General features: G+C 41.5%; 5 protein-coding genes across 5 annotated transcripts; 1 reads left to right on the top strand and 4 right to left on the bottom strand.

The window, feature by feature from the left end:
* The first annotated feature begins 205 nt into the window (after positions 1–205).
* Positions 206–6129, top strand: LOC130687610 (splicing factor 3B subunit 3-like). The gene is made up of 15 exons (XM_057510783.2): positions 206–364; positions 682–962; positions 1023–1193; positions 1370–1646; positions 1721–1871; positions 2077–2318; positions 2484–2662; positions 2732–2887; positions 3144–3295; positions 3352–3507; positions 3574–3729; positions 3908–4821; positions 4981–5359; positions 5526–5873; positions 5934–6129. Exons 2-15 carry the CDS (start codon positions 737–739, stop codon positions 6072–6074), a joined length of 3648 nt encoding a protein of 1215 aa, XP_057366766.1. The 5' UTR covers positions 206–364; positions 682–736; the 3' UTR covers positions 6075–6129.
* Positions 6130–6178: 49 nt separating this feature from the next.
* On the bottom strand, positions 6179–7178 carry LOC130687611 (neuronal pentraxin-1-like). The gene is made up of 3 exons (XM_057510784.2): positions 7024–7178; positions 6859–6964; positions 6179–6791 (listed from the first exon to the last, which is right to left on the bottom strand). Exons 1-3 carry the CDS (start codon positions 7141–7143, stop codon positions 6199–6201), a joined length of 819 nt encoding a protein of 272 aa, XP_057366767.1. The 5' UTR covers positions 7144–7178; the 3' UTR covers positions 6179–6198.
* A 317-nt stretch (positions 7179–7495) lies between these two features.
* LOC130687556 (integrin beta-PS-like) lies at positions 7496–11297 on the bottom strand (the record flags this gene model as incomplete). Its single annotated transcript, XM_057510731.2, is given in 21 exon segments — positions 7496–7634; positions 7692–7798; positions 7874–7906; positions 7988–8137; positions 8206–8323; positions 8396–8493; positions 8552–8624; positions 8687–8801; positions 8864–8894; positions 8965–9196; positions 9262–9390; positions 9460–9615; positions 9680–9955; positions 10007–10073; positions 10136–10187; positions 10256–10307; positions 10400–10460; positions 10534–10759; positions 10827–10851; positions 10853–11041; positions 11115–11297. Coding segments are annotated over 21 exon segments (2448 nt in total), but the record flags the coding sequence as incomplete, so codon positions are not given.
* A 191-nt stretch (positions 11298–11488) lies between these two features.
* Positions 11489–12769, bottom strand: LOC132087711 (oplophorus-luciferin 2-monooxygenase non-catalytic subunit-like). The gene is made up of 2 exons (XM_057510766.2): positions 11885–12769; positions 11489–11803 (listed from the first exon to the last, which is right to left on the bottom strand). Exons 1-2 carry the CDS (start codon positions 12654–12656, stop codon positions 11547–11549), a joined length of 1029 nt encoding a protein of 342 aa, XP_057366749.1. The 5' UTR covers positions 12657–12769; the 3' UTR covers positions 11489–11546.
* Positions 12728–13549, bottom strand: LOC130687594 (trafficking protein particle complex subunit 2-like protein). The gene is made up of 5 exons (XM_057510767.1): positions 13414–13549; positions 13187–13359; positions 13033–13120; positions 12883–12962; positions 12728–12800 (listed from the first exon to the last, which is right to left on the bottom strand). The coding sequence occupies exons 1-5, from the start codon at positions 13444–13446 to the stop codon at positions 12755–12757; spliced, it is 420 nt and encodes a 139-aa protein (XP_057366750.1). The 5' UTR covers positions 13447–13549; the 3' UTR covers positions 12728–12754.
* Positions 13550–13558: the final 9 nt, after the last annotated feature.

Genomic DNA, 13558 nt, shown 5'->3' with positions numbered 1-13558 from the left:
TTACACGTGTCAGAATAAGCCAATTGGTTTGTTCTCAATGAGTTTTGGTGTGTTTTTCCTTTGAAATTCATTTGGATTACTTTAAAAATTGACGCCATTTCAACTTGGTCTGGCCGTCTGGTGGATGTGGCGCCAATACCACATGAGGTAAAGTGGGCAAGCATTGAAAAACAAAACGGCATGTAAGTGTGTTTAGGGAAATCTGGAAAGCGAGTCATTGTCAGATCCTCAAAAATATTGCCTATCACACAATGCCCGAGAACTCGAACCCTAAACATCGAGCGGGACGCCGGCTTCTGAAATCCACAGCTTATCATTTTCATTTGCTGTGCATTTCATCATGGAAAATCTCTAACATCCAAAGGTAAATTAATTCACGATACATTATTTCTGTGTTGTTAAGTTGATAGACATGCATTGTTAGATATGGTTTAGCGTCGTAGAGTTTTTTTTTAGTACCTCTCTCATGCTAGAAACCATGCCTTAACTACAAAATGCTTTGCCGTGTAAGTGCAAAGTTATGCATTCTTAGCTGATTGTCAATCCCTTAACTTTACTGCCTTTCTGTCAATTAAGATGGGTGGTTATACATAGGGGAGAAATTATATTTCAAATGGTGTGTAACATTGTCAATAACATGTTTGACAAATGTAAGAATTTTATCTGATAACATTTTCCTAGGTGATGCACGGATAGCAATTCAAGTTCTGGATTGAACAAATCAACTTGAAAGAAAATGTATCTCTACAATCTTACTCTTCAGCGTGCCACTGGCATCATTCAGGCTGTGCAGGGGAACTTCAGTGGAACCAAGCAGCAAGAGATTGTCATTGCAAGGGGTAAGGTGCTTGAGATTGTCAAGCCAGACCCCAACACTGGTAAAGTGCATACACTCCTCAGTTGTGAAGTATTTGGCATCATCAGATCCATCATTAGTTTCAGGCTGACTGGAGGAAACAAGGGTAGGTTGTCTTGTTTATTTAACTTCTTGGAATCTTATTAATGTTCCGTCATGTTTCTAGATTATGTTGTGGTTGGATCAGACTCTGGTCGAGTTGTCATCTTGGAATACAATGCCGCTAAAAACGTGTTCGAGAAGGTGCATCAGGAGACGTACGGGAAGAGTGGTTGTCGTCGTATTGTGCCCGGACAGTATTTGGCTATCGATCCCAAAGGCCGTGCTGTTATGATCAGTAAGTTTCTGTTTTTTCATTGGATTTTGATTGGGTCAAATGATGAGTTACGTTATTTATGTCTTCTTTCCCCATCTGAGAAACAAATGCAGTAAATCAAACGTAAAACTGAGATCTCAAAATCGATGTCAGTGTTTTCCGTTCAATTCCCCGCCCTAATTTTTCTTATCTTTCAGGTGCCATTGAAAAGCAGAAGCTAGTTTACATTCTGAATCGTGACGCTCAAGCACATTTGACCATTTCTTCACCCCTCGAGGCCCACAAGTCAAACACGCTTGTCTACAACATCGTGGGTGTCGATGTCGGTTTCGAAAATCCCGTTTTTGCCTGTCTCGAAATGGATTATGAGGAAGCTGATGGTGATCATACCGGCGAAGCAGCTCAGAAGACACAGCAAACCCTAACGTTCTACGAACTCGACCTTGGATTGAATCACGTCGTGAGAAAATACAGGTTCGTTATTTTCCCAAGAAAACCATATTCAACTATGGGAGACAATTCTGATGGGTATTTTGTTTTCTAAACAGTGAACCATTAGAAGAACACGCAAATTTTTTGATCACCGTTCCGGGTGGTAATGATGGCCCTTCGGGTGTCCTAGTTTGTTCTGAGAACTACATTACCTACAAGAATTTGGGGGAGCAGCACGACATTCGTTGTCCAATCCCAAGGAGAAGGGTACGCTTATTTGTTTCGTGTACATAAATGGCGCGCGGTATCTCCAGCCGTTGTCTTATACACGTGCTGGTCGACTAGTGCCTAAATGATCGGAGAAGTTTGCATCGTTGGACTGCGATGTGCATATTCCATGCCGTCCTGGAATAAACCTCCAACAATATTTATTGGCTGTTATTCGGCCTGTATTGATGTATGTTCTTTTTAGAATGACCTGGATGATCCTGAACGGGGCATGATATTTGTCTGTTCAGCGTCACATCGCACCAAAGCCATGTTCTTTTTCCTTGTCCAAACGGAACAGGGCGATATTTTCAAGATTACCATGGATATGGATGAGGAGGTTGTGAGGGAGTTGAAAATCAAATACTTCGACACCGTTCCCGTTTCTTCTAGCATGTGCGTGTTGAAAACGGGATTTCTTTTCGTGGCCTCCGAGTTTGGCAACCAGTAAGTTTTCTATAATTTTGTTAGTTGATTGTAAAATGATGTATTTTGTCATCCGTGTTTCACCTGAGGTAAAACTTTGATTATAATCTGTTGACTCTGATGTTAACTCTTTAAGTAGTTAGCAATGCTTACATTCTACATAAACTTACTAGATTTGTTTGTTAGTTACCTTTATCAGATTGCGCATTTGGGGGACGACGACGATGAACCTGAGTTCAGCTCTAATATACCATTAGAAGAGGGGGATACATTCTTTTTCGCTCCAAGGCCGTTGAAAAATCTGGTCCTGGTAGATGAAATGGAATCTTTGTCGCCCGTTTTGACCTGCCATATAGCTGATCTTGGTGGGTGTGCGAAGTTCTATGTTTTGCCTCGCATTTTATAGCTTTTCATTTTTTTTTTCCTCCCTTTAGCAAACGAAGATACGCCTCAGCTGTATGCGCTGTGCGGTAGGAGTGCCCGCTCTTCTCTACGTGTGTTGCGTCATGGGTTGGAAGTATCTGAGATGGCCGTTTCTGAACTTCCCGGCAACCCTAACGCAGTATGGACTGTCAGAAAGCGCGCCGACGGTAATTCTTATTTTGTGTTGTGCTCATCGGGCGTGTCACGTTGTGATGCGCACTCGTGAGTGACTGGTGGTTGGACCATAGTTCAAACGCCAGTCTTTTTACTGTTTTCAGGTTATCCTTGATCTTCCCTGGAACCTAGTGGAGTAATGCCTCAGTTTGCTCAGCTGTACACTTCCCCCTTTGATCTTGCTTTAAATTTACTTACTGTGATGACCGTTGGATTTTTCACTAATTTCTCGCCTTTTTATCTCTACAGACGAGTTCGATGCTTACATTGTTGTCTCATTCGTGAATGCCACGCTGGTGTTGTCTATCGGTGAAACGGTCGAGGAAGTGACGGATTCCGGGTTTTTGGGAACTACTCCAACCCTTGGCTGTTCTTCTTTGGGGGATAATGCGTTGCTTCAGGTAACATCTAAATCTTTTATATTTTTTTCTGTGTCCTATCTACAATATTCTAATAGGTCTATCCCGAAGGAATTCGACACATTCGAGCAGACCGGAGAATTAATGAATGGAAATCACCTGGCAAACGGGCGATTTCTCGGTGTGCTGTCAATCAACGGCAAGTCGTTATTTCCTTGGCTGGAGGGGAATTGGTCTACTTCGAGATGGATCCAGTAAGGATTTAGTATGTGCTCCATACTTCCCATTTTTTACATTTCAACTTTTTTATTATTATATAGACTGGTCAACTTAATGAGTATACAGAGCGCAAGGAAATGACGGCGGAAGTTGTGTGCATGGCTTTGGCCAATGTTCCATCAGGCGAGCAGCGGTCACGTTTCTTAGCTGTCGGTTTGGCAGACAACACTGTCCGTGTGATCTCGTTGGATCCTAATGTAAGTTTCCCTTCCCTTTGCTATTCGTATATTTTATATGATGACAACCTAGGCTAGAGATTTGAAGTTTCAAATGATTCTTTTGAAAATATCCCATCTCGTTCATTACTGAAATTTCTAGTTTATATGGTGTATTTTATACTGGTGGCCTTCCCTAACCTGTCAAATATTTTTATAGGATTGTCTTACACCACTGAGCATGCAAGCATTGCCAGCTACCCCCGAATCTCTGTGTATTGTGGAGATGGGTGGTCATGACAAGGATGCCGAGAGCACGGGAACTTCTGGACAGCTTTTCCTTAATATCGGTCTGCAGAATGGTGTTCTGTTGAGGACTGTGTTGGATCCAGTGACGGGGGATTTAGCTGACACCAGAACACGGTACCTTGGTTCAAGACCAGTTAAGCTTTTCCGTGTCATGACGCAGAACCACGAGGCCGTTCTTGCTATATCGTCACGTACATGGCTGAGTTATTACTTCCAGAACCGATTCCATCTTGCGCCCTTGTCGTACGACTCGCTGGAATTTGCTTCAGGATTCGCATCTGAACAGTGTCCGGAGGGTGTCGTTGCCATTGCATCTAATACTCTCCGCATTTTGGCGCTGGAGAAACTGGGCGCGGTTTTCAACCAAGTTTCTTATCCGTTGGAGTATACCCCTAGGAAGTTTGTTGTCCACGATTCTGGCCGTATGATCATAATCGAAACGGACCACAATGCATACACAGAAGAAACAAAACTCGAAAGGAAGCAACAAATTGCACAAGAGATGAGGGATGCTGCCACGGAAGAGGAGCAAGAGTTAGCGCATCAGATGGCCGATGCTTTCCTGAATGAAGACTTGCCTGAAAGCGATTTCGGTGCTCCGAAAGCCGGTGCAGGCATGTGGGCGTCTATCATCCGTATAATGGACCCTACCAGCGGCAACTCTCTGCACGTCATTCGCCTGCCACAGAATGAAGCTGCATTGAGTATTGGGCTTGCGCGTTTTATGAACCAGGACCCGGAAGATTACTTCGTACTAGTTGGTGTTGCCAAAGATCTTAAGTTAAATCCCAAACAATGTGACGGAGGATTCATCTACACATACAAGTGAGTTTCCTCTTCTTGTCTTTGTGGGTTTAGAATTAATGATGAAAATAGCAATTTCTGATTATTCGGATGAAAATTCTGCAGTACTGAATTTTAGTATAATTAGTTTTTTTTTTGTATTAGTGCGAGTCTTTCATTATCTAAGCTTTGTTCTTGCAGGTTGATTAACGATTGGTCGGCACTTGAATTAATTCACAAAACGCCAGTTGAAGATACTCCCTACGCCATATGCGCCTATCAGGGCCGAGTTTTAATCGGTGTTGGTCGGCTACTGAGGCTTTACGACATGGGCAAGAAGAAATTGCTGCGGAAATGCGAAAATAAACATCTGCCTAGCTGCGTCGTTAACATTCAAGCTCTCGGCCAGAGGGTGTATGTAGCTGATGTTCAGGAGAGTATCCACTTCGTCCGCTATAAACGCATGGAAAATCAGCTGATTATATTTGCCGATGACACGCATCCGCGTTATGTCACGACCATGTGTCTGTTGGATTATGACACTGTTGCTGTGGCGGACAAATTCGGCAACATCTCAGTGGTAATTAACGCTTCTTGCTTGAAAACATTTCTGTTTCCATGATGGTTTAACATGTTAGACTACTGATCTACAATGATTATAATCTATTGCTGAGCATTCTTTAGTTGCCAAGTTAAGGGTCGATGAAGAGACAGGAATTTGATTTCCTTCTCGTTTTTCTTTTTAGTTGCGATTGCCACCACGGACTTCAGACGACGTGGATGAGGATCCTACAGGAAACAAATCTTTTTGGGATCGTGGTGTACTTAACGGGGCGTCCAACAAGGCCGAAGTATTATGTAACATCCACATAGGCGAGACAGCCCTGTCTCTGCAGAGAGCGACACTCATTCCTGGCGGGTCAGAATCACTTGTCTACACGACGCTGTCTGGTTCAATAGGCGTTCTGGTTCCTTTCACATCAAGAGAGGATCATGATTTCTTCCAAGCCCTAGAAATGCACTTAAGGACTGAAAACCCACCACTGTGTGGGCGCGATCACTTAGCGTTTAGATCCTTCTATTTTCCAGTCAAGGTAATGTTTTGTTTTTCTATGTTTACACAGCAAAGATTAATTTTTGAAATTCTGTTACAGAATGTAATCGACGGCGATCTTTGCGAACAGTTTAACTCGATCGATTCAAGTAAACAAAAGGCGGTAGCCGACGATCTCGACCGTGCTCCAAATGAAGTGTCTAAGAAACTGGAAGACATTCGTACACGATATGCTTTTTAAAACCTTTGTAATGTAAAATGTTGGCGTAATACAACGGTTCGTATAACGTCTAAAACTTTATATATTTATTAATCAGAATTCACGCTTAGCTTTCGGGCATGTTGAAATAGCAGCAATTGGGAACTTAGAAGTCACCACATGATGGTTTCGCCTCAACCATGAGGGCACCACCCATCAGTTCGATTTGTGTGACGCCCCATGCAACGATGTCGCCTTGGGGCTGGTTAAAACAATCGACGCTCCCTGGTTTTACCTCCCATACGTTGCGGTCGATGTCGCTTGTCAACTTCGTACCTAAGATCTCACCTTTAACATTCCCACTAGCTCCAAGACTTTGGATGTCATGGCGTAATGGTCGGCTGTCAAAGAACATGAGGGTCATTTCTCCCTCGACTCCCGCGGACGACTGGAATCCACCGGGCCGATCTGGACTGAGGTCAAAATTATTCTGTTGCTGTCCAAAAACAACAGTTCCATTTCCTGGAATCCATTGAGGACGCACAGTACTGTCGAACCCCTGTCCAATTAATTCGCCGTCAACATAGAGAAGCCAACGTCCAGATGCCCCTTCCCAGGAATGGCACAAATGGTACCAGTGGTGGTAAGCTACGTTATATGGCACTGAATATACTTCCATACTGTTGATGGCCATACGTATCTGAAGTCCGAAAATGGTGGGCTCGATCCATGTTGCGATTGCAAGTGGATGGTTGGGTGCTATTTTTTTATTGGAGTTAACTTTAACTTATATCTTTTTAGTATTCGTAATATGAGAGGAAATTACCGGCGTATGAGAAAGTCGATTGGCGAGTTGTGGTGTTGACGGATTTCAACCAGTAACACACGGTAAAATCTTGGAGATTAGGCACAGAAGTCAAGAATTCTATAAGCTGATATATCATTTTTATTAATAGAAAATTGGCTTATTTTTTTAATGGAATCGTTTTACCTGTATGTTTTGCCGATCGTCTCGAGTTCTCTGGGTAAGGATTACCTTCGTTGGAGATAGCGAAGCGTTTTGTGCTATGCAAATTGCTAAAATCAGCAACCGCTTGCCAAATTCGCCCATTGTAGTCTCTAGCACTTGTTCTTGTATCAACAATAGCACATATGAAGCTGGGACGACATCGACGTAGCCTATATACTGCATTTCAGCTCTTTGTAGCACTTAATATTCCGATCACGCCCATTTGGAATTACGACAGTTTTGGGGTTTTCCCAAGACGGTTGAGCGCTTCTTAGGTTTTTAAAAAAAATTTCTATCGTTTTCATGCTAATAAAAAGAATCTCTTATACATGTATTCACATCGGCAAACAAACGATGAAGTGTTACAATGTAGTGAAAGTTGTAAGTTTAGGGTTTTCCTGCTTGGGTTTTTTTGTCTTTGGGAGAGGGAATCCTTCTGTCTTCTGGAAGTTGTGACAGAGTCAATGAGGGAACTTAACGTAGAGAAAGTTCATGCGGATAAATGTCTTCGTTTAACTTTAGTTCTCGGAACCCGTTGTGTAAGCAGGATTTAAAAAGATGGTAGTTGGTCGCTTGTAGATTGGGTTTTCTCCCTATCGTTAACAAATGAAATTGCAACTTGATAAACTTAATAAACAGGATTTTTATACCCGCGGCCATTTAGCTAGTTCACGATCACGAAGAAATTTTGCGTATTCCAGGCGGTCATGGATCGTTGTTAGAATTTTCCACAAAAGCAGAAGGAGAAGACCAATAGCTAAATCGGGGGAGTCGAAAGGAAATCGCATTGAAACGTCAGGCAAATTAAACATGTCAAAGTAACGGTATTTACCCAATATAGCTCCGGAAACGCCACTTACTATGGCTGGGGAAACAGCAAATAAAACGTGATTCAGCATAAACTTCCGACCGTTTAAACTAATTCTTTACACTAGTTGACGCATACCAATGACATTAGGGGGTTCCGAACATTCACCCTTCTCGCCGACAGGAATAACAGACTCCATTTTCAGTCTGTTGTGAAGAAAAAAGAAATTGCAATACAATCCGTCTTGGTACTGCTGGAAAGAGCAGGTTTGATCGCCTTCTTTGGTTTCTTCATTTGGATTAACAAATAACATCATTAAAATCACTTTACTTAAGTGAGATGTTTACTAAACTAACCTTTGATTTTTTCAACTGCTACGAATGTAACATTGAATTTACAGCCACGGCAATCATATTCGGCTAACGGTCCGATTTTAAAAGCTAAACACTGAACACATTCTTTCAGCTCTCTACACTGTTTTGGGCCCCAATTTAGACTGCTCTTATTAGGATGAATCTACCAATTTTCTGAAATTAAGAATGTTACCGGTGGGACTTCACAGAAATTTCCAGTATAGGTATCTCCGTCTTTTGTTTTGTTGCACAAGCATTTACCGCAGTTGCAAGTTCCACGGCCAGAACACACTGTAGAAAGATTTGAATGTCGCGTATTATAGAGAATAATGATTAACAGGATTATTACTTGCACCCTGGGCTATTCCAGATTCATAACAAGTTTCTTGACTTTTAGGACATTTAGTTTGACAACTGTTACCCTATTGGACAAACACAGTCATTAAGTTGCGTGTCTAGTATGATGGTTTACCAGTTTTCCAACCTGCCATCCTGGTTTACATTCACAAACTCCTCCACCATTACAAGGACAAATGCCCTGCTCGGGCCCAGAGCAAACGAGTTCGTTGATGGGTGAAACCGGACAAGCAAAGTCATCACTAATAACAATCAGAACGTAACATTAAAAGATTAAAAGGATAAATGTTCTATTCCATCTTACCATTCACAATAATCACCCCAAACTTTCCTACCTGATTTCGTAAAGAAACAAAAAACAATCTTTATTATTTTTATTTTGTTTGTATAGTTAATTGGTTTTACCAGGAGGCGAGTGGCAATTGCAGGCCGCATCGCATATGCAGCTTCCGCGACCACTGCAATTAGGAAAGGATGAAGTATTTCCTTGGTGTGGTGGTTTACAGCCCTTAGCTAAAGGGTTTGGTTTTCGTGCATTGCCACCCTCACACTCGCATGAAGAACCTGAGAAATCCGGGTCGCAAACACAATAACCACACATGTATTGCCCTGCACCGCTGCATTCACTACGCGTGGTCTACGAATAGATTGTAAAAATTCAACTTAGTGTCTACATTTAAAGTTTTGGAAGTATTTTCTCACCCACTGGTCCTTTGCCTCACAAGGACATTGACAGATTACATCCAATTCAACCGTTACTACTTCATTCACACCAACGGGGAAGAATTCGACCACTTCTTGAAAACTGCTTCCTCGAGGACACGACTTCACCTGCAAAAGATATCAAATTTATTACAAGACGACTTGTAGTTATTTGCATAGCAAATGGTAGGCACTTACAATGATGGTTACATCAAACGTCACCGTTGATCCAGTCTTGATTCCATCGCAACGGTTTGTGTTAATGGGTTGACCGTTAGTGGAACACGAGGACGAGTAGCTGACACTGACGTATTCTGATGCTCTGTGCGTTAGTTTCACTGACGAACTAATTTTCTGCTTCCAAAAATGTCAGCATCATACGAAGGAAGTGCAACGAATAATAAATAGAATTACTTACATTATACTGGTCTTGAACAAGAGCTACAATATTGGACGAATCGTTTGTCAATTCTCCCACTGAGGCTCCCAGAAGTCGTGCACTAAGATCACGATAGGTCGTAACCATTGAACCCGGAACCGCGAAAATAACATTCATGGAATTGTTGGCGATTTGACGGCTTATCTGAGCCATACTTGGATAGTCCAACCAGCGAAAATGGTCGTAATAAAATTGGCCATTTCTGTCCTGTAGGACGTGGCAGGTCTCATCATTGGGTAACGAGATTCCTGCCAACTACAAACAAGGCTAGCATAAGTGTCACTTGTCACTGCTGTGAAATAATACCTTTCCATCTCCTGCAATGTGATAAGGGGCATCCGTTGAAAAAATGATTAAACGATGAGAATTGCTCCTACATGAGAAAACCTGGATTTATTCGAACATTTAGAGGGTACGACTCGCCAAGGACATTACCTCCAGCCAATTTCTTGGGTGCAGACGACGGCTTGCATTAAGGCCTCTAGACCTAGCAAGTAAACACGTGGTTTGTATGTGGCAAGTAAAATATTTTAAAGTGCACAAAGAAAATACAACCTCCTTCTGGTGAATCCAAGTTATCGAAAGTGGGAGCACTGTTAACCTGCAGCTGTATCGACGATAAAAGTAAGTTCAAGAAAACTATTCCACTTTTTTTTTATTTAGTTGCTATTTGCCACGGCTTTTGGGGTTCATACTTACAGCAAACGTAGTGGCATCTTTCGATAGTTTCATGTGGTGTCGAAACAAGTATGGTTTCAAGCTGTTAGACATAAGATTGTTTGAAATAATGCTGTAAAAAGTCTGAAGTATTGTAAAAAGGGTTGACTGCTTACGGTTGCACTTCGTTGGCAAAAGGGCTAATGGGCTTGTCGATAAAGGAACCAAACCCCATTCTGAAGTCTGTAGTGATGTTTCGCATGGCGTCAGCCAATGAGGCTGCCAGATTGACAAGTTTTTCTTTGCTAGCTTTCATCGACGTAGAAAGATCCATAATATAGTATAGGTCCACAGGGTATCCGGATACCCTTCTGAACTTGATTTGAAAGTTGACAGGCTTATCTGAAGGAAATATTGAATGCCTCTAATGTTATTGCATTGTTGTAACTTCCACTGAGGGTAATCTTACGTGGACTCGTCTTAATTAACATTTTTTTGCGGTTTTAGTTGATTTCCACTTCCTTCTTGTCCCAGAACTTCATCTTTAATTGCTTGAATCGTAGTGTTGGTAGTCGAGTATATTATCGAACCACTGCAACTTTCTTCCAGCAAATGGTCGTCATTAGAATTGAACCAGTCAACAGGGTTACATCGAGCTAAAGGTTTTCCGTTATTTAAGAAATCCTGCCAAGAAATGAGCCTCATTGAGAAAAAAATAGTAACGTTTTTTTACCGATCAAGTGGGTTCGTTTTTTACCTTTTTTGAGCACCAGGCACATCCTGCCAGTTGAAGACATTCGCTACAGGTCTTGTAACCGATGCAACGATTTTTTTCGGCAAGATTTCGAGGCATGATGTCTGATCGTTGAGCTTCTGTCCATTTGAATAGGGAAAATCCTAATAGTACTAAAAGCTTAAACAAAAGTAACATCTTCAACGGCCAATTTTACAAAGAGACTCAGGCGGCGTAATGATTAGCATCTGGGCTTGTTACAGCTTTGCGTCACTAAAGAAAGGAAGTGGTTAACCCGAGTTTTTGTCCCATTTCAAAATGCTGTCTTCATTTCCTCCGGAATTCGGATGTCGTCAATTCTCATTTTTGTTTTGTTTTTGTTTTGACACATAGATAAATTTCAGTTGCTTAGTGTATTTTATTTTTGAAGGCTGCATAACGAATAATTCAACAATCTTAGCAATTTTGTAGGAAATAATTTGGATCCAAATTAGCCAGACGAGTCCCGTTAACGCACCGAGCGTCATTAGCGACAGTTAAATAGGCAGAATTCGTTACAACCCAGGCCACTTCGCAGCCGCATGTTAAAGGATTGCCATCCAAAAGCATTTTTCCCGATGGCATTAGTGCCTGAATGACCCCCTCAAAAGAAGCTTGATCCAGAACGCTGATGTAGTTGTTAACAAGTTGGACTGATGTCGCTGTTGACACTCCTATTAGAAACAGGAAAAACCAAATGCATTCGTTGTTGATTAAATGATTTTGTTATACTTGATAAAGCCCTATTTGTTTACCTGTTATCCAGTTTGGCTGAACAGTATCGATAAGGTTACTTGATAAATCAACTTGGGTTATGCTACCGGCAAGAGACATCAACCCAGAAGTAAGCGACTCTATTTTATTGTGACCAAGATACAATTCTGAAAGGCTAGCAAACGAAGCAAACGAATTTCCAGCCAGAGTTGTGATAACACTTCCGTCTAAATTTAGAAGCGTGAGAGCAGGGAGAGAACCCAGAGGCGGCAGAGCTGCTAGAAAATCACTTCGGAGAGTGAGGGACGTTAGCGATGAGCTAGACAATGTGCCCGAGAGCACCATACTGTAGCCCGAAAGTTCTAGGCTGGTCAGTAAATTATAGCCTTGTACATTTGCGAAATTGAATGTCCAATCATCTGTGTCTTGCCTGACAGTAAGCGATCTTAGTGTACTTGAAGATGAGGAAAGAATGCCAGTATTGTCGAACGATGTTAAACGATTGTTTAGAAAGCTAATAATTTCGAAGGATTTGCCATTAAAGACGTTGTTTGGTAACGGTCCAAGAGTTGATGATTGAATGACGATGGAATGCAAGACGTTTGTAGGAAATGTACGGGCGAAGATATCCGTCAAACTTTTCAAACTAGTCAGGCCGGCACAGGTCATGTCAATCTGTTGACCATTTAGAGTGCAAACACAGGGCGTAATAAGAAAAGAATCGGGACAAGCGATAGCTCTGCCATTACGAGGAGTACCCTGAGCACCCAAACCGCAAAACAATAAAGCCAATAGGACCAGCAAAATTTTCATCTTACGTGGGGAAAAGCTAGGTTACGAATGTTCTTATTTCCGTGATAGAAAAACAGAGATGATAGGAGAAGTACAGTGGCAAAGTATTTATTTATATCTTAACTAGATGACGCCAACAACTCGTCGACAAGTGCACCGAACGACCTATTGTAGATAATGCAAGATAAATAGATAGAGGTAAAGTAAATATGTAATGGAATGTAATGTCGTCGGTTTTTTTTTTTACTTGGCGGTGATGGGATCTCCTGGCGTGTAGAATGGGTTGCAAACTAACTCCGTATAGGCATTGTGCAGCTTCCTGAAAATCTGAAAAACAAGTAGAGCTTGTAATTTTTGTCCCTATTGTCTTCTGCAGTTAAACAGAGGCAATACTTACTGCTCGAATTTCATTGTCTCTCAGTAGGGAGTTGGTAGAGTCAATTATAATCACAATTTTGATCTTGGTATTAGTGACAAAGCCATACCTTAAAAATTAATGAAAGTTGAAGTTAAATTCTTGGCACATTAAGAAAACAGAACAAATCAATTACGCTTTGACTTCTTCGCTTGAATACAGAAGGCCAAGGTACAGTTCTCGAACATCACTTCCAGATTTGTTGCTTTGAATGATCTTTTCTTCAACAAAATCTATGCATGTATGTACTATGTAATGAAATTGTAGTTCTTGGGATTGATTTATGCACCGAAGAAATAACGGTGAATTCTGCAAAGAAATATGTTATACCATTGGAAAAAAGTTCACGAAATTTATTGGTACCTCTTTTCCAATGAAACCGATACAAACGGCCATTGTTTTGAAAGTAAAAAGTCTTTGAATGTATTCGCCAAGTATCCGAAAATAACTAGCAGAAGAACAATAATTTTGACGTTTCGGATATCAACAAAACAGTGTTGCCACATTG

Source organism: Daphnia carinata, chromosome 4 (genome assembly GCF_022539665.2).
Source record: "Daphnia carinata strain CSIRO-1 chromosome 4, CSIRO_AGI_Dcar_HiC_V3, whole genome shotgun sequence".
Taxonomy (NCBI): Eukaryota; Metazoa; Arthropoda; class Branchiopoda; order Diplostraca; family Daphniidae; genus Daphnia; species Daphnia carinata.
This window is presented reverse-complemented; position numbering and strand designations above follow the sequence as displayed.